The sequence below is a fragment of the Lynx canadensis genome, chromosome A2 (assembly GCF_007474595.2).
Source record: "Lynx canadensis isolate LIC74 chromosome A2, mLynCan4.pri.v2, whole genome shotgun sequence".
NCBI lineage: Eukaryota > Metazoa > Chordata > Mammalia > Carnivora > Felidae > Lynx > Lynx canadensis.
In genome coordinates, this window is record NC_044304.2 from 60,937,812 (window position 1) to 60,958,221 (window position 20,410).

At 64.1% G+C, this 20,410-nt stretch overlaps 1 protein-coding gene across 1 annotated transcript in view; it reads right to left on the reverse strand.

Annotated features, from left to right (window-relative positions):
- The window catches only part of CAMK2B (calcium/calmodulin dependent protein kinase II beta), an 82,008-nt gene that overhangs the window by 2,880 nt on the left and 58,718 nt on the right, over positions 1-20,410 (reverse strand). Inside the window, 12 exon segments of the mRNA XM_030307595.1 lie at positions 5,978-6,034; positions 7,384-7,428; positions 8,639-8,650; positions 8,653-8,709; positions 8,840-8,871; positions 14,011-14,062; positions 14,658-14,741; positions 15,126-15,248; positions 15,406-15,500; positions 16,806-16,889; positions 16,980-17,082; positions 19,703-19,775. Coding sequence (XP_030163455.1) covers positions 5,978-6,034; positions 7,384-7,428; positions 8,639-8,650; positions 8,653-8,709; positions 8,840-8,871; positions 14,011-14,062; positions 14,658-14,741; positions 15,126-15,248; positions 15,406-15,500; positions 16,806-16,889; positions 16,980-17,082; positions 19,703-19,775 — 817 coding nt within the window.

Consider the following 20,410-nt stretch of genomic DNA (forward strand, 5'->3'; position numbering starts at 1 on the left):
CCAGCGCCCCCCATGCCAGAGCTCTGCCTGCTTGGCCTCTGGCCTGGCCCCCAGGGTCCCCTCCGTCTCTTTAACTACAACTTATTTTCATGCAAACTATTATAAACATATGGAAGAAGTGGACAATAATATAGCCACACACCCTGCTGATTCAAACCAGCACAACTTTCAAGACAGCTGGGAAATAAAACCTTACAGGTATACTTGTGAGTGACTGTTTCCCTAAATTTTGTTCTTCACCCCCTTCCCCAGAGACCGCCTGTCCTGACGCAGGTGCTTAACACCCTCCATGCAGATACACACCGGAATACACACGCCGTGAGCACGTGTGCACAAACATCACGGTGCTCTCTTAAAGCAACAGCGTGCTGATGGTAAACCTCGGATGCAGCAAATGCACTGAAGGCCGGGCCCCCTCCCCACAGGCTCCCTCCCAGCTCTCTGCCCCTGGAGGGGGGCGTCTGTCTGCAGGTCTCTACTCTTCAGCGAGTAGTACCCCTGGGAACAGCACACGGGTGAGCTGACCTGGGGCCAAGGTCCCAGCGCACAGACTGCAGGGTCTAGAAGGGTGAACGTGGTATCCTGAAGCATGTGCCCACAGCCCTGGAGTGAGACTGCCCATTCTCCCTGCCACCAGCACCCACAGATGCCCACCTGGAGGGTGGACGAGCTTAGGCGGGCCTTGAGTGCTGCACAGGTTCTGGACTGTGAAGACACGAGGACCTCCATGATACCTGAGTGTGTTGCACGTGTGGGCTTGTGTGTCGTGAGAGGGAGGGCATGTGTGCACATACGTCACATATGTGCGTGTTCGCATGTATAGGTTCATACGTGCGCTGCCTTGCAAGTTTTTCCTACCTTGACAAACCCTCACTCCAGGCCCAGCTAACTTCTGCTAAGGTCCCATTTCCACCAAACTCTGTGCCTGGGGTCCAGGAAGGTGGGCTGCAGGCTCATTACCCTAAGGCCTCATGTCCACCCGTGTCCACCAGCAAAGCTCTGTCCCTACACACGCCACTCCCTGTTCTCAGTCTTGGGCTCCCTGGGCAGGGCAACATCGGACATTCGGGGTCCCTCTGCATCACCTGGCTTCCCTCTACTTGGGCGTTTCTGCTGCAGGGATGCTATCCACCCTCCCAGGTTCCCGTCACCTTAATGGAGATGGCTTCCCACTGAGGCCCCAGAGCTGGGCACCCTCTGCCTGTGTGAGGATGGCGGCGCCTGCGTGTCCGGACACCCGACACCCGCTAGCCTCCCTCCCCCACAGAGAGCACCCCACAGAGCCCGCAGCCAACAGCCCTGCCGCTGGGGCTGAGCAACAGTTCCTCTGTCTCATTCCCAGGGCACTCTGATTTACAGTCACTCCATGCTACAGCAAGTCAACCTGATCTCCCACTTAACGAAAGAGTATTGGGTTTTTAAACAAACTATAATAAAAAAAATGAGAATCCACAACAGGGAAAGTATTAAGTAAACAGGAGAGAGTCGGGGCACGGCACAAATTGTGGAGCCTGGTGTATGGGAAACAGCTGCCAACCCATTCTGCAGACAGGGAAGGCGAGACTGCCGAGGGGCTGCTGCCCAGACCCAACCCTGGCCCGTGGTGCGTGCTGCATGAGGGGCTCCCCGGAGGAAAAGCCTCTGAGCAGAGCACAGTCTGACCGTCAGCAGGCGACTCTGGAGATGGGGCTGTGGTGTGTGGGCAAGGGTCTGGCTTGGGAGGGGTGCCAGAGGTGAACAGGAGCCCCACACTCCCTCTGGCTCTCCTCAGGCAAACTCGCAGGCCAGGGAGGCCAGGCTGCTGGCAGAGGGTCTGGGGGGGCCCCAGTGACTCCAGACTGGCCCTAATCCACGTACCCTGGCATCTGCAGAGGTACCAGGAGCGCCAGCCACACCAGGCAGGCAGCTGCACAGGATCAGCCTGGATTGGGTGTAATCCCTGATTATAGAGAACAGGGCCTGGGCCAGTGGGTACCGACCCCATTTACATAGGAACACAGCTGGCAGGCACATTCCAGGGAAGGAGGGGACCCAAGACCCACAGCGGGACGGCCCCTGTAGCCTAGGCCCTCGTGCTGGGAGAGGCAGACAGTGGTCCCAGAGTTGGAGATGGGGGCACCGCATCAGAACCTTGAGAGCCAGATCTCAGCCCACACAGTCCCTTCTTTGGGCCCATGTGACTCCCGTCCTTCACCTGCAGCCCACCCAATACTCAAAAGAGCCAGGGTGCTGAGGACAGGGGGAAGGGCACATCTAGGAGCTAGGAGCCTGGGGGCACCTGCCCTCAATCCCCCTAGCGCTCACCCCTCCCCCACCAGTCCTGCCACACCAGTGGCTGCAGGCCCCTGGCACCCCTCCCTTTGGCTCTGCTCCAGGCCCCTTCCTGTAGTCCCCACCTCTGTAGTTTAGTTCAAGACGGACCCCAAGGTCAGCCTGCCGTGCTCAGACCCACAGCACGTCCTGTCCTCAGAGCCCCCAACCCGGTCTGCTGTGCAGACTCCGAAGGCAGGTGGGCTGGGGTACTGTGGCAGGCACCCCCACCCCTACCCTGTGTGCACCTCTCCACAAATCCAAGCCTCAGCTTCTGTGATCCAAGGCCGGGCAGGCCCAGGGAGTGCACAAATGGGGAGTTCTGACCCCTCCCCAGGCTCTGCTGCGCACCTACCACAGCCCTGCCCCCTCCCTCACAAGACCCCTGGCCAAGCAGGCCCGCAGAGACCTGCACCTGCCCTCGCCCCTCTGGCAAGTACAGAGAGCTCCCTAGGAGAGCCACTGCTGCCCGAAGGCTGCCCCTGTGCCCCCCGACACTGCTTTGCTTGGCTCCCCCTCCTCCCTACCCTGGCCCTCAGGCCTGGGCTGGGGGTGGGGGAGGTGGGGGGGTGGGATGGGTGGGGTGGGGGCACAGGATCTGCCAGCACTCACCCAGACACTCCCCAGCCATGCCCGGCCCCTGGCCCGCAGCCTCTCATCCGACAGCACCTCCCTGCATGTCAGTCCCTGGGCAGGTTGGGGGGGGCTGTGGCCCTGGGCTGTCATCCACCCCTGTAAGCGATCCTCACGGCAGTCGGCGGACGGGCTGGAACAGTCGGCCCCTCCCTTCCTGCCGGGGGGGGGCAGCCCAGTGCAACCCCCCCCCCCCCAGCAACTGACACTGCGTCACACGGGCCACAGATCACAGGCGCGAGCCTCTAGTCCACCCCGACTGTTTCTGATTCTTTCCTTCACGACCGCCCATCTGCAACCACAAACTTGGTTTCTGAGGCCAAATGCCACCTTCATGGGGAACTCCCTGTGCCCCACTTTCTGCCCCCACAAGCTGGCTGCTCCCCAGAGTGAGGGGGCAGCACACCACAGCTGGGGGTCTCGACACCCCTGTGAGCCCCCAGTTGCAGCCAGGGGGCCACTCAAGGTGCTACTTACACGGGGTGGGCGGGGGGCCTGGGAGAGCCGAAGATGGGCAAGATGGGGGGGCCCTGGACTTCCAGAGCCCCTGAGCCCCTCTTCACTGTGTTCAGGATGTCAGAGAGCCTGGGGGCTGGGGTGGAACAGACCAGACGTGAACAGGGAGCAGGTGGGGAGCATGCAGGACAGAAAACTGTGGGCTAATGAGCCAAGCCAGAGAGAATAGGAGACAAAGTGGGACGTACAGGGGGCATTGGGAACGTAGGGGGACAGAAGGGGGAATGTGGAGGAACACAGGGGGATGTCGAGGGATGTGAGGGGTACTGGGGGGTGTAGGGGGATGTGGGAGGACAAGGACGGACATGGGAGGACAGGGAGGGTGAAAGTGGACAGGGGGAGGCTCCAGTAATGCCTGGCAAATGCACCTGTCTGCCCATGGCAGGGCGGTTGCTGTGGGCAGAGGAGGGTGCCCTCCAGGGAGGACAGAGGAAGCAGCCCAGCGTGTGGAGAACCCAGTGGAGAACCCACGCGGGCAGGAAGCCCAGGCCTTTTCCTTCTCAGTCCACAAGCCTGTGAGCTGGAGGAGCTTCTGCAATAGCTCCTTGTCCCTAGACTCCCTGGGGCCCGCTGGGTGCTCAGGGCAGGGGGCGCCATGAGGTCACAGTGACTGGGAAGGTCAGGCAGGCAATCCAAGGAAGGCAGGAAGCACAGTGGGACCCCAGAGGGCCCTGCCCAGAGCTCAGGAGACCCTCTGGGGCTGGACCGCAGTGCGGGAGGGAGGAAGGCTGGGAGCTGCTGGAGGAGTTAGTGCCAGACGCCCAGACAGGCCCGGACAGTTAGCCTCCGGCAACCTGGCGGGGGCAGCCGAGGCCGTGCATGGTGGGTGCAGGGGCTGCTGAGCAGCAGGGACAGCAGGCCTGGGAACACTACTTACACAGAGTGGGCAGGGGGCCTTCAGCTTCCAGGGCCCCCGACCCTCCTCGTGGAGCTCAGGATGTCAGGGACCCTGAGGGCTGGCGTGGACAGGAGGCAAAGCGTGAGGTGGGGCAGAGAAAGCAAGGCCCTGCTCTCTCCCGCCCTGGGACCGGTCTCAGCAGCAAGAAGCTGCTGGGCAGAGACCAGAGTGGGGCCTTAGCCCACATGGAGGGCCAGCTGAAGGGGCAGAGGCAGCCAGAGGGGACCCAGGAGGAGCACTGCTCCAGAGAGACAGGGCCTGCAGCAGGGGCCTCCTGATGCAGAGAGAGCAGGGAGCTAACAGGAGGTGGAGATGAGTTGGGGGTGTGTGTTTCTGAGCTCCCCGAGCCCCTCCTCGTGGAGCTGCTCCTCACTGTCAGGAACCCTGGGGACGGGGGCAGACCTGTCAGGAACGCTGGGGGCTGGGGCAGACCGGTGAGATGAAACTGGAGACAGGTGGGGACACACAGGAAAGAGAGACAGGGAATGGGACGAGGACCCCGGTGGGGTCAGGCTGAAAAGGCCCAGACACAGCTCACAGCGGCCCCAACACCAGGTGGTGGGGTCCAGAGGCAGTGGGGAGGCGGAGGCGGGGCTCCAGGAGTGCTGGGAGGTGTCCAGACCGATGACCTTCAGTGTGCGGGAGTCTGCCCTGTTTCCTGGGGCTGTGGGGGTCTGGGCTGGGAGGAGGCTGGCCAGGCCAGGCTCTGCCAGACCCTCCTGCAGGCTTGGGCCATCCAGGCCCCCACATGGCCAGACAGAACGGCAGGCCAGAGTGTCGGGGAGGCCTCCGTGCTGACGGTTTAGGCCTGTGTCTGTCTGTCTGGAGAAAACACACAAACAGCCACTCTCCCTTCATCCAAGGGCCTATGCTCCCCTCTGTTTTCGGGTGTCACTGCATCCCCCAAACTGATAGAATGGCCGGCCATCAGGCCCTGGGGCAGCCCTGAGGGGTGTGTGAGCATGTGGCTGAGAGGATTAGGTGGTCTGGCGTGGCTGGGACGCCACATCCCCTCCCTGGGGATGCTGACAAGGTGGAGAGCAGAAGAGGGGTGCCTGGGCACACAGGGAGGGCGCTCTGCCGCCCTCTGAGGCCCAGGCATGGTCACTGGCCTTGCACAGAGTGGAAGCCCAACCCACCCACACAAGTGGTGGAAATATCCAAAACCCAGAATAAGCCCCCTTGTTGGTTATCTACTTATCAACTACCAGCTAAGCAAGATCACAAATATAAGGGAATTTAACAGAAGTTGAGCAAATTCAGCTCTCAAGGTGTTCCCCACAGGAACCGGTCCTCCGCAGGGTGGGAGGCCCCTTGCTGGTCAGGGCGCCAGGGCCGGAGACTGCCCCGGGGCCGGCCCATCTGCCAGCACGCCCTGGTCAGGCTCCCGCCGACACACCAGCTCGCAGACGCCCCGCCCCCACGGCTCACCCACCAGCCACCTCGCGGGCGCCCGCCCCCATGGCCCACCCACCAGCCAGCGCCTCGCAGACGCTCCACCCCCTTGCCAGCGCCCCGCCCCCCTCGGCCCACCACCAGCCCACGCCTCGCAGATGCCCCGCCCTTCGCAGACGTCCCCCCCCCACGGCCCACCCACCAGCACAGCAGAATGTGTGCGACACTCGTACCTTTTGTGTCTTCGTCCTCTATGGTGGTGTGGGTGCTGTCCGACGACTCCTGGGGACACACAGGGACGCAGGAGGTCAGGACGTGGCCTCCACGGGCCCTGGAGGTGCCCTCCCAAGGCTGCGGGGCCCCAACCCAGAATCCCCAGGGGCAGGGCAGGAGCTTCGTGCTGGCCCCCAGGGGTCACCCATTCCCCTGGGCTCAGGAAGACTGAGCCTTCTCCCGACAGCACACGCCTGGTAGAAAGACCCTGTGTCAGGGTAGAAAGACTCTCTTTAATAAGCCAGGAAGATGGGCCCTTTAAAACTCCACAATACTGGTGAAGAAGAAAGGTACCCATAGCCTGTGCATTTTGGCAGACAGGTGGGAAGCTTCCAGAAGGCCCTCAAGAGCCTTTGGCCCGGCCCAGGCAGAATGGAGCTGCACCCACACCTCCTTCCCCAGGAGGGGGCCGCCTGCCCCTTAGGCCTCGACTGTCCAGCATCACTCCTCAGGTGGCCTAGAGGGCAGCCGGGCAGCCCCACACCTGGGGGCTTGCCGCCCTTCAGATAAGAAACCAGGTGCTGTTCACCTGTTGCGCGGTTCCCAAGACGCTGGCTTGCTCCTCAGAAAGAACCATCTTAACGGAGTTCTGGAGGGCCCCTCTGGCCCCCTGACTGAACACACTGCTCTGGGCCCTGCCCAGAAGTGGGGGGTCTGCAGCCTGGAGGACCAGACGGTTGTCTAGAGCCCCTTTGCAGGGAGAACAGGAGCCTCTCACCCCAGACACAGGGTCCAGGGACACCGGTCCACAGTGACAAGGCAGGAGTGCACCCAGGCCCTTCCCAGCACCTGGAGTCTGGCTTGGTCCCCTGATCCCGGCCCACTGCCAGCGTGTGGGGGGGCCCTTTGGGGAAACCCAGGCCTGGGTATGTGCATGTGGGGGTGAGGGGTGCTGGTCCTAGAAACAGCTCAGCCACCCACGTCCCTCCCCACCACCCTAGAGCCAGCCCCTTCTCTGGCCCGGGTAGGCGAGGTGCCTATGCAGCAGAGATGATGTCAGAGCGGGAGCAGAGAGGAGGCAGGCTGCCTCAGCAGGAAGCACAGGGGGCACAGAGGTGAGCAATGGGGGAAGCCAGGGGCGTCTGAGCTACTCCCTCCCCCAACTGCCCCTTCTCCCTGGGACCTGCGTCTGAGACCACCCTGCGCTCCTGGCCCCTGGCTGCCCGGCAGACAACATGAGACGTAGACCTTGCTCTGGGCCTTGGGCAGCCCCCAGACTTGTGGGGCTCACTGTTCCACCTGCCGCCCTACTCTCAGCACAAGTGCCCCCCAGGGGTCACCGTCCCAGACATGCCCCACCGCTGGCCTGCCTCCTGCCCGAGCACAGGCTCCTAAGGGGGGACGGGGTGCGGCAGTACCTTGATCCCGTCCACAGGGTTATGAATGACGGTGGTTTGAGGCTCCTACAGAAGAAGGAAGCAGAGGAAGGAAAGAGGGAAGTGAGCAGTGGCAGGAGGGGGTAGGGGAGGAGGGCAGCGGAGCCAGGATGGCAGGAGGCGGAGCGGGCTGGGGAGGCCAGGGTGGGCCCAGAGGTGGGCAGAGAGACAAGCGTGTATGCCCACGGAGTGTGGGAGACAGCATGGGGGCCCGGGCAGGAAAACAGGTTCTCCCCTCCCTTGGCTGCCCCGGCATGGTGGGGGCACGGTTTTGAGGATGTCATGGGGGTGGAGTGGCACATGGGATGGACAAGGTCTGAGACGGGGCTGGCTTGTGTGGGACCCTCCCCTCCTGGACTGAGGCTGCCCCCACGTGTGAGATGGCCATCTGGCAAACCCAGCCTCCTGTGGGCATGTGGGGCTGGCTCCCAGAGGTGGGCCTGTGCGCCCATGGAAACACCACACGTGCTCTGAGAAAACTCAACCTGTGCGCCAGCAAGCCCCAACAGGCCACCGTGAGCACACAGCTCCCCCACAGCACCCCTGCTCCACCAGCTGGGGGTCCCCTGGGCCAGGATCCCCCAGGCAAGGGCCAGAGCCAGAACCCCCGGGCTTCTCCCCTCCGGGCAGCCACAGGCCAGCACAGCCACGGACGTGCATCTCCCTGGCCGCTGGGGACTTGTGGGCCACGGCCTCTGATGGGAAGGTACCCCGGCTGGATCTCCACCAGGAGACTGCCAAGGGCTCTGTCTCCCTCAGATCACTGGGTGGGCTCCGAGGCCATGACCAGCCTCACCCATTCTTTCCCAAAGCCCCCAGGTCCTGGACGGCGCACCCATGCAGCACCTGGGAGGTGTCTTCCTGGCAGGCCACGCCCCTGCAGTGTCTGACTGGGCACTCTGGATGGGCCTGCTGAGGGCGGAGGATCAGAAGTGCCCTCCACCATGGGCCTCGCCTCACTGGCGCATGAAGGCCTCTCATTGCTGACTCAGAGTCCACCCGGGCGGGAGGCTGGGCCAGTCCCTGGCACCTGAGGGAGGCTCCGAGCACAACCCAGGACTGCTTGAAGGGGCTCAGCCTCATTTCACACCGAAGAGGCAAAAGGGGGCTGGAGGACCAGGCGTCCACCAGAGACAGGGCGGGGCTGGACCCACCTTCACCCCAGGCCTCTGGACAGGTGGCCCCACATGGCCGGGGTGCGAAAGGGCCGGAAGCAGGGGGCTGAGGGGCTCAGTACCAGGGCGGTGGAGGGAGTGTCACCCTTAGGGCGGTCACAGCTGCACTGTTTTTGGTGCTGTTCGTCTGGGGCTGTGGAGAGAGGGAGCGGAGGTTAGGGGACAAGGGGAAACTGCCTGGCCTAGAGGGAGGGCCCTGCAGGGCGTGGGGTAGGGCCAGCGCGGCAGGGTCAGGGCTCCCCCCCAGGGCTAGCGCCACTCACCTTCACCGCGTCCGCTTTCTTGTGAGTAAGCTCTTGGCTGCTGCATGAGGACAAAACAGGCAACATGAGCAAAGGGCCTGGGGCCAACACCACCCAGCCCTCAGTGTGAGGTGACCTCAGGGACCGGCCAGGCTCTGGGGGCCCCCAAGAGCAAGTGGGCAGGTGAGTGACCCGAGGTCCTGAGGCAGAGTGGCTTCTGTGGCCAGCAGGGACAAAGCAGGCCTGTGGGCCATCCTGGAGAGGCCCGCCCCAACACCCTCATCCCCAGGGACAGGTTCCTTCCCCGGGCCATGCACCATGACCCTGCAGGACACAGAGATCCCCCCACCACCAGGGCCCCGCCCCAGGTAGGAACACAGGACAGGGCACCAGGGTGGGGTGGGGACATCTGTTTGCCCTTCTCTGTGTTCTTGGGCAGGGGTGGTGAGCTGTAACTGGCCACCCAAGCAGGGAGGGGCTCGTCCCAACCCCAGGGGCCTGCCTGCTCTCAGCCTCCTGGCCCCTTCTCAGCCAACAGGACTCAAGGCCCCTGGCTGTGCCCCCACCCCCGGCTGAGAGCACCCAAGGGGCTGCCTCATTCTTCGTGAACCAGTCCTGGCCTTGCTCTGGCAACATCGGTGCCAACATGGGCCTCTCCGTCCACGCCTGAGGACCCTGGGCTCTGAGTGGGTTCAGCAGGATGATACCCTTGGGGGAGGGTCCCAGGCTCCCACCACCTGTAGGATGCTGGGCAGGTGGCCTGTGTTACCCCACTTGACCCCACAGAGATTGGGGCAGACTAGCCCTCACCTCACTCTCTCCTGTGCGAGCCCACCCTGCCCACATCTGCGCTCTCCTGAGTGGTTAGTTTTGATGGTGGAACCTCGGAACACAGGAAGTCAACTTACCTCACAGGAAGGGAAAGGTGAGGACAGAGTAGTGAGGAAAAGAAAAAAAACAGGATTCATATGGTCAGGTCAGGGTCCGGAGTGCGGCCCAGGACTCAGCCTGGTCCTGCCCACCCCACCCACGCTCCCCGAGGGCAGACGCCGGAGGGGTAAGGTCCAGGGTGGTCAAGACCCCCGCCCCCCTCCCCCCCAGCCAGCCCTGAAGCGGAGCCGCCAGCTCAGTGGGCCCAGGGTGGTCCCCAGTGGGCCTGGCCCAGGACCCCTCGCTGCCAGGAATGTCCCCCAGAGAACACCCACTCGGGGCTGTGACATCAGACCCTGTGAACGCTTGGGCCCAGAGAAATGCAGTGGTTCTCAAAGTGGGGTCTCCACGCCAGCAGCATCAGAACCACCCAGGTCCACCCCAGACCTCTGGGGGAGGGGGGGAGGTGGGTTGTGGTATCCGTTCAGTTGTCATCTGTCATGGAGGATCCTAACTCTGCTTCACTTTGAGAACCACCGTCAGGTCCCCAGTGCAGCAGCCAAGGGGGAATCCCAGGCCTTGGGCCGCTGCCTGCTAACCACCTTCCTCTCTGCAGTCACCCATCGCTGCCCTCTGGGCTCTGGGCAGGGACACAGGTGACTGTGCTGGGCCAGGGGGCGCTGTGGGGCTGTTGGAGAGCCACCCTGGGTGCAGTGTCCTGTTCCCGGCCCTCCCCCACAACCATCCTTTCCTCCCCCAGGATCCAGGGAGCAGCATTGCACCACAGAGCCTGCCTCCTGGCCCAGCTCCGTGTCCGGTGGTCCTCATTCTGTGAGAGGTGTCTTGGGGTCCCAGTAAGTGAAGGGACAACAGGCCACCCCTTTCGTTGCCCCCCAGGCCTGCCTGCTCTGCGTCTCAGCCTCCCGATCCTGGGGAAGCTGGATCAGAACTGTGTCCTGATGCCCTGCCAGCCGAGACCCAAGAAACGTTCCCCAGCACCAAAAATGCCACCTTCTCGGAGCCACTTCCTGCGGCAGGGATTGGGGAGGGGTGGGCCAGCCCTGCACACGGAGCCCTGGCTCCTGACCTAGCGATCAGCATGGCCCCCTTGACCCACACTGACCTCAGCAGTCCGCTCCCTTGACCCCCCCCCCCCACCCCGGCGTCCAGTGCGCAGGCAGAGCCCACCTCCTCTGAAGTGGGAGTCATGCGGGGACCCCTCCTCCTGGGCCCACCAGCTGGGGGCGGGTCTCCTCCAGGGGCCAGGAGAGGAAGGCCCCCAGCCCCTCTGAAGGCGCGCGCATCAAGGCAGGTGAGCAGGCAGGCAAGCTGACCCCGCACCCAAAGTTAAGCCGGGCCCTGCGGCATCCTGTGGGCTCGGCATCAGAGCGGTGCAGCCCAGGGCTGGCTCGGCGCCCTGAGGGGATGCGGTCGGCACTGCCCCCCACCCCCCCCCCCCCCCGCCCCGAAGCCAGGCCCTGGGCGGAGGCAGATGGAGACCCTGGGACAGACTGGGTCTTACGAGGGTACTCCTCTCAGTCCCTGAACTCAGTCAAATCCCAGACTGTGCTACTCGACACGGCAACACCCATCCGGGGACTCAGACGGCTCCACCAGGGCCCGGGCTCCGGAAAGCCCGACAGCAGACACCAATCCTCTCACCCAGTTCCCATACCCTGCTCCCAGGAGCCACCTCTAACCAGCATCTGCGAGTGTGGGCGCAGCATGGACTGGAGCTATGCCCTCCCTGGAAGCAGCTCCTGGAAGAGTTCACGGCTCCACCCAGATTGGTTCTAGGTCCTCGTCAACCCCGTTTACACTGGCACTCGAAAGCACAGGCTGTTCCATCTGTGCCACGGGGGCCTGAACTGGCACCCCAGAGCCCTGATAGATACACAGAGACCTTCTGGCCCACCCACCGGGGGTCCTCAGGCCAGGCCACGGTTGCCCCCTCCTGCTCCCTTCTTGAGGAAGGCCAAGACACTCCCATGAGCCTCAGCGTCTGTCTCTACAAAGACCCCCAGGGCTCCTCTGGCCCAGGTGCTATGTCCCCCAGGGGGCCGCCCCCATGGAGGGGCAACAGCCTTGAAGCTGAGACCCCCCCAGCCCAGTGCCACTGGCTGAGCTGGGCTGACCTAGCAGGGGGGCCCTCAGCCCACAGGGCAGGCCCAGCCTCTGCCCCGTCTGCACACCAGTCACCCGGGACAGCCATGCTGGGCTCCGTCCTCATGCACTGACCGCACCCGGGACACAGCGGCCCTCGGCGCCCAGGGCACTGCACATGCACACGGCCTCATGCGGTGCACATCCACTGCTGGCAGGCGGGCTGCAGGCAAGGGCCCTCGGCAGAGAGCAGCCAGAGGTCTCACTCGCTGTGGCTGGACAGCAGCTCTTCCCCAGGAGCGCCTAGGTTCCCTGCTCCCCGCTCTCCTCCCCTCACCGGCTCTAGAAAGGCTCTGGACATTAAGCCAAAGACATCCTTCTGGGTAGGGCCTCGCCTGCTGGACAGGTCTGCTGCGCTCACAGGAGGGGCACGGACCCTCCTTCCCCAGGGCGGCCTTCCCCTGAGCATCCCATGGGGTGGTGGCTGGGAAGAGGGGCCCTCCAGCTGGGCAGGCGGGGCTGCACACCCGGCGGGGGGATCTTGAGGCAAGAGCTGGGGTGGACGGGGTGGGGGATGAGGCCTCCACCCCGCCCCAAGGCAAAGCACAAGGCAATGGCAGGACGCCAGGCCCCCGCAGCTCCATCCGGGGAGTCCTAGGATCGGCCCTCAGCTGGCTCCGTGCACCCTAACCCTGCCCACCCCCGGTTCACGCTGCTCCAGCAGCAGGTCCTGGGGTCTGCCAGCCCTTGGGGCTCTGGCTAAGGTCACAGCTGGGTGGTCGGGGCTGGCCGGAACGGGTGACAGGGCTCGCGTGGGGCAGGGTCTCTGCCTCAGTGCCTTTTTCCCTGGGGCCCCCCATTCAGGGTTCGGACCCAGCAGCAACCCTGAGGTTTCTTATGGGCAGTCAAGGTCACTGGGAACGGGGGTCTTGACAGACAAGTGGGGAGAGAGATCAGAGAGCAAAGGGCTCTGACCAGAGGGGTCTCCTGACCCCCAGACTCAGGGGCCAGGACCAAGATTCAATGAAATGAGTGTGGGCGGAGGCACGGCTTAGGGGTCACCTAGCCCGGCCCCTCCTTTAGCAGGTGGGGTCCGAGACCCTCCTTGTGGGACCTGTGCACAGCGGGAGCGGGGGCTCCCGGGGCCTCTGGGGTGGCCCTGGAGGCCCAGCCGGCAGCTGCGTGCAGCGAGGGGGCTGCGTGCCGACAGGCGGGACCCTGGTCAAGAACATCTACCTTGTTCCACCAGCCCCATGGTGGTGCCGGAGGCCGCGGTGGACATTGTGGCTGGAGCGGTGGTCTGTCTGCCCACTGTTAGCACCGGGTTAGAGACGAGGGAGGGGCGGACACAGACGGGGTGGGCAGGGGAAGGGAGGGGGAGAGACAAAGGAAGCAGAAGAAGATTAGAGTCCACGGTTGGGTGGCGAATGGCTCCAGAGTCCCGTTCACAGGAGAGCGGGAACAGGACCCAGACCAAGTGACAGTTGGAAAGCGTCTGCCTCCTTTCTCCTTAGAAAACCCCCGTGGGGGCTTCTCGCACCCACTGGGTGGGTGTGCGCACAGGACAGGTCCTATTAGTGTTGGTGTGACAGCATGCCCCCCCTTCCCTGCAGCAAAAGTAACAGGATAGGGTGCTGAATACAAACGGACAAGAACGGACCCCAGACGCTCCCGCACCCGACGGACGCGGGCGACAGACAACCACAGGACAGCCAGAGGGTGACCTGCCCCTCAGGGAGACGCTGTGCCCAGCGGGCCTGCCGGGGCCCCTGACCTTGGGGTCGCTGACAGACCCCCTAGAGCAGCCGCACGCTCCCAGCCCCACCCACCCTCAGTGCCCCAGGTGGGCGGCCGCCAGCATGTCCAAAGCTCAGCAGGGAGGTCCCGGGCTCTCCTCTCCCCTCCCACACACAGAACGGGTGCTCAGAGGGTCAGGACAACAACGAGGCCACAGAGGTGCCGACCAACACCCGGACAGACACACAGAGCTGTGGCCCAGGTGGCAGGCAGCTCAGACACTGGGGCGTCAGGCGAGGACACAGAGACCCAACACGCAGGGACGGGGCCGAGTGGGGGTGTCGCCCATGGAGCCCAGGCCTCGCTGCCCTCAGAGGACAGAAGGCCAGGCTGCTGAGCAGTGGAGGAGAAGGGCCATCGGGGTGAGAGGGGTGGGCCGTGGACCACAGGCCAGTGGTGAGCCTTCTCTTCGGGGCGAAGACTGTTCTCACCTGAGAAATTTCTCGTGGCCAGCATAGTGGTGAGGATGGCACCCTGGGGAGAGACATATAGCTGAGACCAGGAATCCCAGCCCCGACCTCAGGCTCTGGGTGCCCGGGCAGAATCAGGGTCACAGCCTTGTAGACACAAGACTACAAAAGTGCCAGCTGCATGGCCAGGCCTCCTTCTTGCAGAGCTGAGACAGCGGCTGCCCACTGACCACAGCCCTCCTGCCTGCAGTAGTGCTCCGGGGAGACCCACGAGGGGCTGGCCTCCCACAGGTCAGCTCCCTGCCACCTCCCCCCGACCCCCAGGCACCAGCTAGGGTGCTCTCCTCACCAAACCCACTAGGGTCTGCGGCTGGCTGCTGGCTCACATGAAAGCAAGCAGCAGCGACCAGGTGCACAGCATGTCCTAGGGGGCACCTGGCCCACGGGCAGGCTCTGTGCACCTCCAGTGTCACTGTCATGTGGGGGCTGAGTCCACCTGGCACGTCTGGTCTGGGGTGGTGCTAAGGTCACTGGGACCCCTGTGCCTCCCCTTACCAAGCCAGCCAGGACCCCTCTGGCCTCTCTGAGCCTGGGGCTGCACCCCCGGGGGGGGGGTGGGGTCAGCAGGCAGGGGCCGGGGGGACTGGGCCGGGTCTCACCTTGAGCTTTCTTCGGGCATTGAACTTCTTCAGGCACTCCACAGTCTCCTGCCTGTGCATCATAGAGGCCACAGTGGAGCGTTGCTGTGGAAAGAGGGATGTTAGCTTTGCACCTGAGGCGACTCGAAATGGGGATCAGGGAGAGGGACAACAGGGCCGTGGCACCTACGGGGGCCAGCAGGAGACCATCCATCCCAGCTGCTGCCTGGCCCCAGTGCATCACCCCTTACAGCCTGCCTGCCCCCACCTCATCCTCACCCTGCTGGCACCCCAGACGGCTGTGTCCCCGACCCACTGCCCCCTGGCTTGTCCCTTGTCAGCCTCCACGCCCTGTTCCCTTACATGAGGGACGGGGCCTCTCTACCCCCAGAGCCCCGTCCTCCCAGAGACTGAGGCCTGTGCTGTGCCCAGCAGACCAGGGGGCCCATCAGAGGTAAGGAGCGGGGTCAACGCGCTGGGGACACTTACGCAGACCCACGGGTGCTTCAGCGCCTCGTGTGCGGTAATGCGCTTGGCGGGGTTGATGGTCAGCATCTGGTTGATGAGGTTTTTGGCTTCAGGAGTGACCGTGTCCCACTCGGGGGATGGAAACTAGAAAGAAAGCAACACGTGGGAGAGCCTGAAGCCCCCACCCCAGGCAAAAGCCCGAATTCTCCGAGGTATCTCATCCAGGTCATGATTCTGGGGAGCAGGTGGTCCTGCCCATTCCCTGTCCCCCGCCCCGACAGGACGGGGTCCCAGCACTCACATCGTAGGCCCCCGCCTTGATCTGCTGGTACAGCTTGTGCTGGTCCTCGTCCCAGAAGGGCGGGTAGCCCACAAGCAGGATGTACAGGATCACCCCTGCGCAAAGCAGAGCGCCGGCCTCAGGCTGCCGCCTGGCCCTCAGCCCCATACCATGGAGCCCTCGCCCTCTCCCAACCACCGCCCAACCACCGCCCAGCCCCACCCAGCCCCCGCCCCCACGCAGCCCCGCCCTCAGCCCCTTCCCCTGCAGGCCCCAGCCCCGCCCCCACCAGCACGCAGCCCCGCCCCCAGCCCCTACACCTAACACCCGACCACGCAGCCCCGCCCCCAGCCCCTATCCCCGCAGTCCCTTCCCCGCCCCCATGTAGCCCCGCCCCCAGATCCTACCTCCAGCCCCCCAGCACCCAGCCCCTACCCCTACAGGCCCCCGACCTAGCCCCCAGCCCCCACGACCACGCAGCCCCGCCCCCAGCCCCCAACCACCACACAGCCCCGCCCCCAGACCCCCGCTGCCCCGACCCCCGCTGCCCCTACCTCCGACCCCACCACCACGAAGCCCCGCCCCCAGTGCCTACTCCCAGGCCCAAACCACCAAGTCCTTGCCCCCACCCCCTATCCCTGCAGTCCCCAGCCCCTGTCTTCGCCCTCGAAGCCCCTGCCCCCCAGCGCCCACCACCACGCAGTCCCACCCCCAGCCCCTAACCCCACCCCAAAGCCCCCGCCCCACCCTCGAAGTCCCTGACCCCAGCCCCTACCCTCAGTTTCCACCCCCGCAGACCTCCAACCTCAGGCCCCCACTCACTAGGTCCCCCACCCCCGCAGCTTCCCAGAACCCCTCAGCCCCCACTGGTGCCTCACCCCCAGCCCCCCACTAGGCAGCCCCACCCCCACCCCACACTCCCCAGACCCCACAACCCCTACCTGAGCCCCGCACCCAGCAGAGCCCATCCCTGTGCCCTTGGAACACAAGTGCAGTGACACGCCAGTCAGGGCACACTGCTCTCCCCACCAGGGGACAGGGGGTCAGAGGCCCAGCTCCTGCACTTAACAGCTGCGGTGTCCTTGGCCTTGGCTGCGATGGGGACCCTGCCCAGAGCCAGTGAGCCACATGAGGGCACTGGGGTCCTCAAGTGCCCCCCCCCCACCCCTGAAGTGTCACCTCAGGTGCTCAGCTCTGCAGGGGATCCTCAGGCAGCCCTGCCAGAGTGGCCTGCACAGCCCCCTACCCCTCCAGCACCCTGCCATCCTTGCACTCAGGCCTCTCACTGGGGAGGTGGGCTTCTGTGAGTGGGGAGGGGCCCCCTGGCTGGGGGCAGCCCAGGGGCGGGTCTGGCACAGCCCAAGTGGCATAGGCCCATGACTTCCTCCCCGAGGCCCCACCCACCCACACGGAGGCCTCACCGCACGCCCAGATGTCCACCGGCTTGCCATATGCTTCCTTGCGCAGGACCTCTGGGGACAGGTAGCCTGGCGTGCCAGCGAACCCTGCAGACAAGGAGGAGAAGTGTGAGGGCTGAGGTGGCAGCTGACCCCCACCCCACCTCCACCCCCACCCCAGCCCACCAGGACACTCACCAAACCACGCCTGCTGGTCCCCCTGCACCTCGATGGCCAGGCCGAAGTCCGCCAGCTTCACTGCAGCCCCTTTGCACTTGCTGGCCAGGAGCAGGTTCTCAGGCTGCAGGGAAGGCGACGAGCCAGTGGGCGTGTGGTTACACCCGGGGCGTCACGGAGGGAGCGGTTTGCAGGCTGCCCTGTGGGGGCCACCCCGGGCGTGGCTGACACCCTGTGACCTTCCCGGGGACAGAGGGGAGTGGGCTCACACCCAGGGAGACGACCGTACTAAAGGCACCCTACAAGTCCTAGCAGGCAGCATCCCCACCCCATGCCCCCACCTGGGCGCTGAGACACGGTGGGGGGCTGCCTGAGGATGGTGACCCCAGAGGGCACGGAGGAGGACCACGGGCCCCATAGCCCGGGCACCTCGGAACATCAGCCCACCAAGTCCCTCTGGCTTGGCTGTCCCACTCCCCGCCTGCCTGGCCTCAAGGAGCAGCAGCCTTGCTCAAGCTGAAATGACATTCGTCCCCATCCCACAAGAGTACCAAGGGGGCTGCCGTCCTTGACTGGGGACACGTGGCCCGAGGGCCCAACAGGGTCCCTGTACACTGAGTCCTGTACACAGGGCCCCTCCCATCCTGGCCCGGCCACCTCCCACGGTGGTAGCCTCTGGACTTCCCCATCGGTGACCAGGCCAGGGGCTCCTGGGGCCCTCAGCCCCCTCACCAGGCCACCCTCCCAAAAGGCAGGCCCACTGAGACCACACTGCCATTTCAGGGTAAACACCACCCACCCAACTGTGTCAACTCTGCTTGTAACCCTGACGTGTTAGATCGTGGTAAGAGGCCCTTGGAACCCATGAAGGATGCTGCCCTGTGGCAGGAACCAGGGACCCTCTGGGCTCCATCCCTACAGAAGACACATGACAGGGACATGTGGCCCTGCCCACCCAGCACAGCCTGGAGGCCCCTGAACACCTTCATTTTGCCCACGTGAGCCAGGTAGGAGACCCCCCCCCCACCTCCTCCTGCACCCACATGAAGCAGTCTGAAAGAGCAGGGGCACAGCTGTGGCCGGCCAGGGGGGTTGACCTGAATTCCACAGATCAGAGAGAACAAAACCACACTCCCGAGAAGCAAGACTTAAGTGAGCTTGGTCTCAGGGAAGGGCTGGGGATCCTGGGAAAAGAGGGGATGCAGCAGAGCCCCGCCCCCTGCAGCCCCTGTGCGCTCTCCTCCCGCCCTTCTCCCCGCCTTGGCTGAGAGCAAACCCACCATGGCAGGGCCTCTGGGGCTCTGTCCCAGTCAGGAGACCAGGAGGCAGGGCCCTCTCCAGAGGAGGGCACTCAGCCCTTCACACGTGGCGGGAGGCTGAAGGGTGCTGTTTGCCCCCGGGGTCACAGCTGGGCTGTGGGGAGCATTACCGTGGCCCCAAAGATAGCTATGAATCATGAACAAGGTGGGGATGCATGCCTCCAAGGGATGCTGCTTCCCACAAAATACGGTGACAGAGGGGAGACTCATGACAAGGCAGGCCGGCAGCGCAGGCACAGAGGGCCACAGGACCATGTGGGACATGCAGAGAGGGGGTCCTGAGCCTGCTCCTGGCGGGACCTCGTCCCCAGAGCAGCGCCGCAAAGATCACACACACACACACACACACACACACACACACACACACACACACCCTGGTAGCCCAAGGAAGGTGTGACCCCGTTCAGTGTGAGCACACATCCCATGGGAAGGCTGGTCTCAAAGGCCACCTGGGGACTCTCTGCAGGAATGACAGGCCCACGCCCACCCCCACCCCAGAGAAAAAGCCAACAGGAACACAGCTTGGACAGACTAGGAGGCAGGGGAGGGGGAGGGGGAGGAGGAGGGCTGCTGTTCCTCCTGAAGCCATGCTGCGCCCTGCAGGTGACAAACCAGTTTGCCTAGAGCTTAGCCTGGGGCAGCAGAGACTTGCGGCCTGGGCTGGACATTGGCAGAGAGCAGGGAGGCCGGCCCCTCACCCCCTGCTCCCTTGGCATCAGCCCTACCTGTGTGCCCCACGCCAGGTCTGAGCCTCACCTGGAGCCCAGAAAGAAACACCCCAAGTAGACATAGGCTGATTTTTGACACCTGCCCTCTCTCAATCCTGGAGCCTGGAGGGGTCTGGAGGGACGTGTGCAGACACACGCATGCATGCACACATACACACACCTTTGTGCTCACACATGCATGCACACACACACACACCTTCATGCACACACACCTCACACATGCATACGCACACACGCCTTCACGCACACACACACGCCTTCATGCACACACATGCATGACACACACACTTCACACATACCTTCATGCACACACACGTATGCACGCACACACACGTCTGCATGCACCCACATGCATGACACACCTTCAGGCACACACCTCACACTCATGCACACACACACCTTCATGCACACACACCATCACACGGACACGCATGCACACACATGTGTGCAAACACACGTACATGTGAGCACACGTTTCTCCTGCCTTTGTGCACACATACTCACATACCCACACAAGTACACACATGCACACCTGCACACGTTCTCACACACATCTGCTCATGCACACACATACGTGCACATGTCCCCACACACACAGCATTTCCTGGCATGCTCACTGCTCCTCCGGGGTCTCCTTTTGCAAGACATGCAGGTACAGACAACAGACACCTGGCACAGAGCAGGGTGGGGGACTCACCTTGAGGTCCCTGTGGACGACCCCCATTTGGTGGCAATGGAGAACCGCCTCCAGGATCTGCTGGATGCAGTGACTGTGGCAAACAGCAGGGTAATTAGTGAGAGTGGCCTGAGGGGTGGGCAGGTGTGCATGGCACTGGGGTGGGGTCCCCTGCCTGGCCGGCTCACAGGGAAGCAGGGAATCGAGATGTTGCCTGCCATATAAGAGAGGAGACGCCAGCCAGAAGGGGGCCTCTGGGGCTCCTGCCTCACCCCCACAGGTCGGCACAAGGCATGGCCAGGCCCCCTTCACCCCTCGCCCTGCCTTCTCCTCTGACCAGGCTCACGGAAGGGACACTTAGAGGAAACATCCCTGTTCTGGGGGCACCTCCCCAGGCGCATGCCAACCGAGCCTGACCCTGAGCCAGTGGCCCCTGAGAGGGAGGCCAGGGCTGAGCCCACACCCTGTCGGGCAGGCTTGCAGGGGGAGAGGAGGAGAGGGCCTCACTCTGTCCCGGGCAGTGACAACACTGCGGCCAGTTGTTCAGGTGTTGGAGCAGGTGCTGTTCCAACAGCCCTGAACATCCACACGGCTGCTGGTGGCTCAACTCCGTAGCAGCCTGGGGGGGACGGAAGCTCTCCTGGCACAGAGGCAGCCCCAGCTCTGCCCGGAACCCCGAGCCAGGGAGCAGTCTGGGAGGACTGGCTGGAGGGAGAGGTCAGGGCTGTT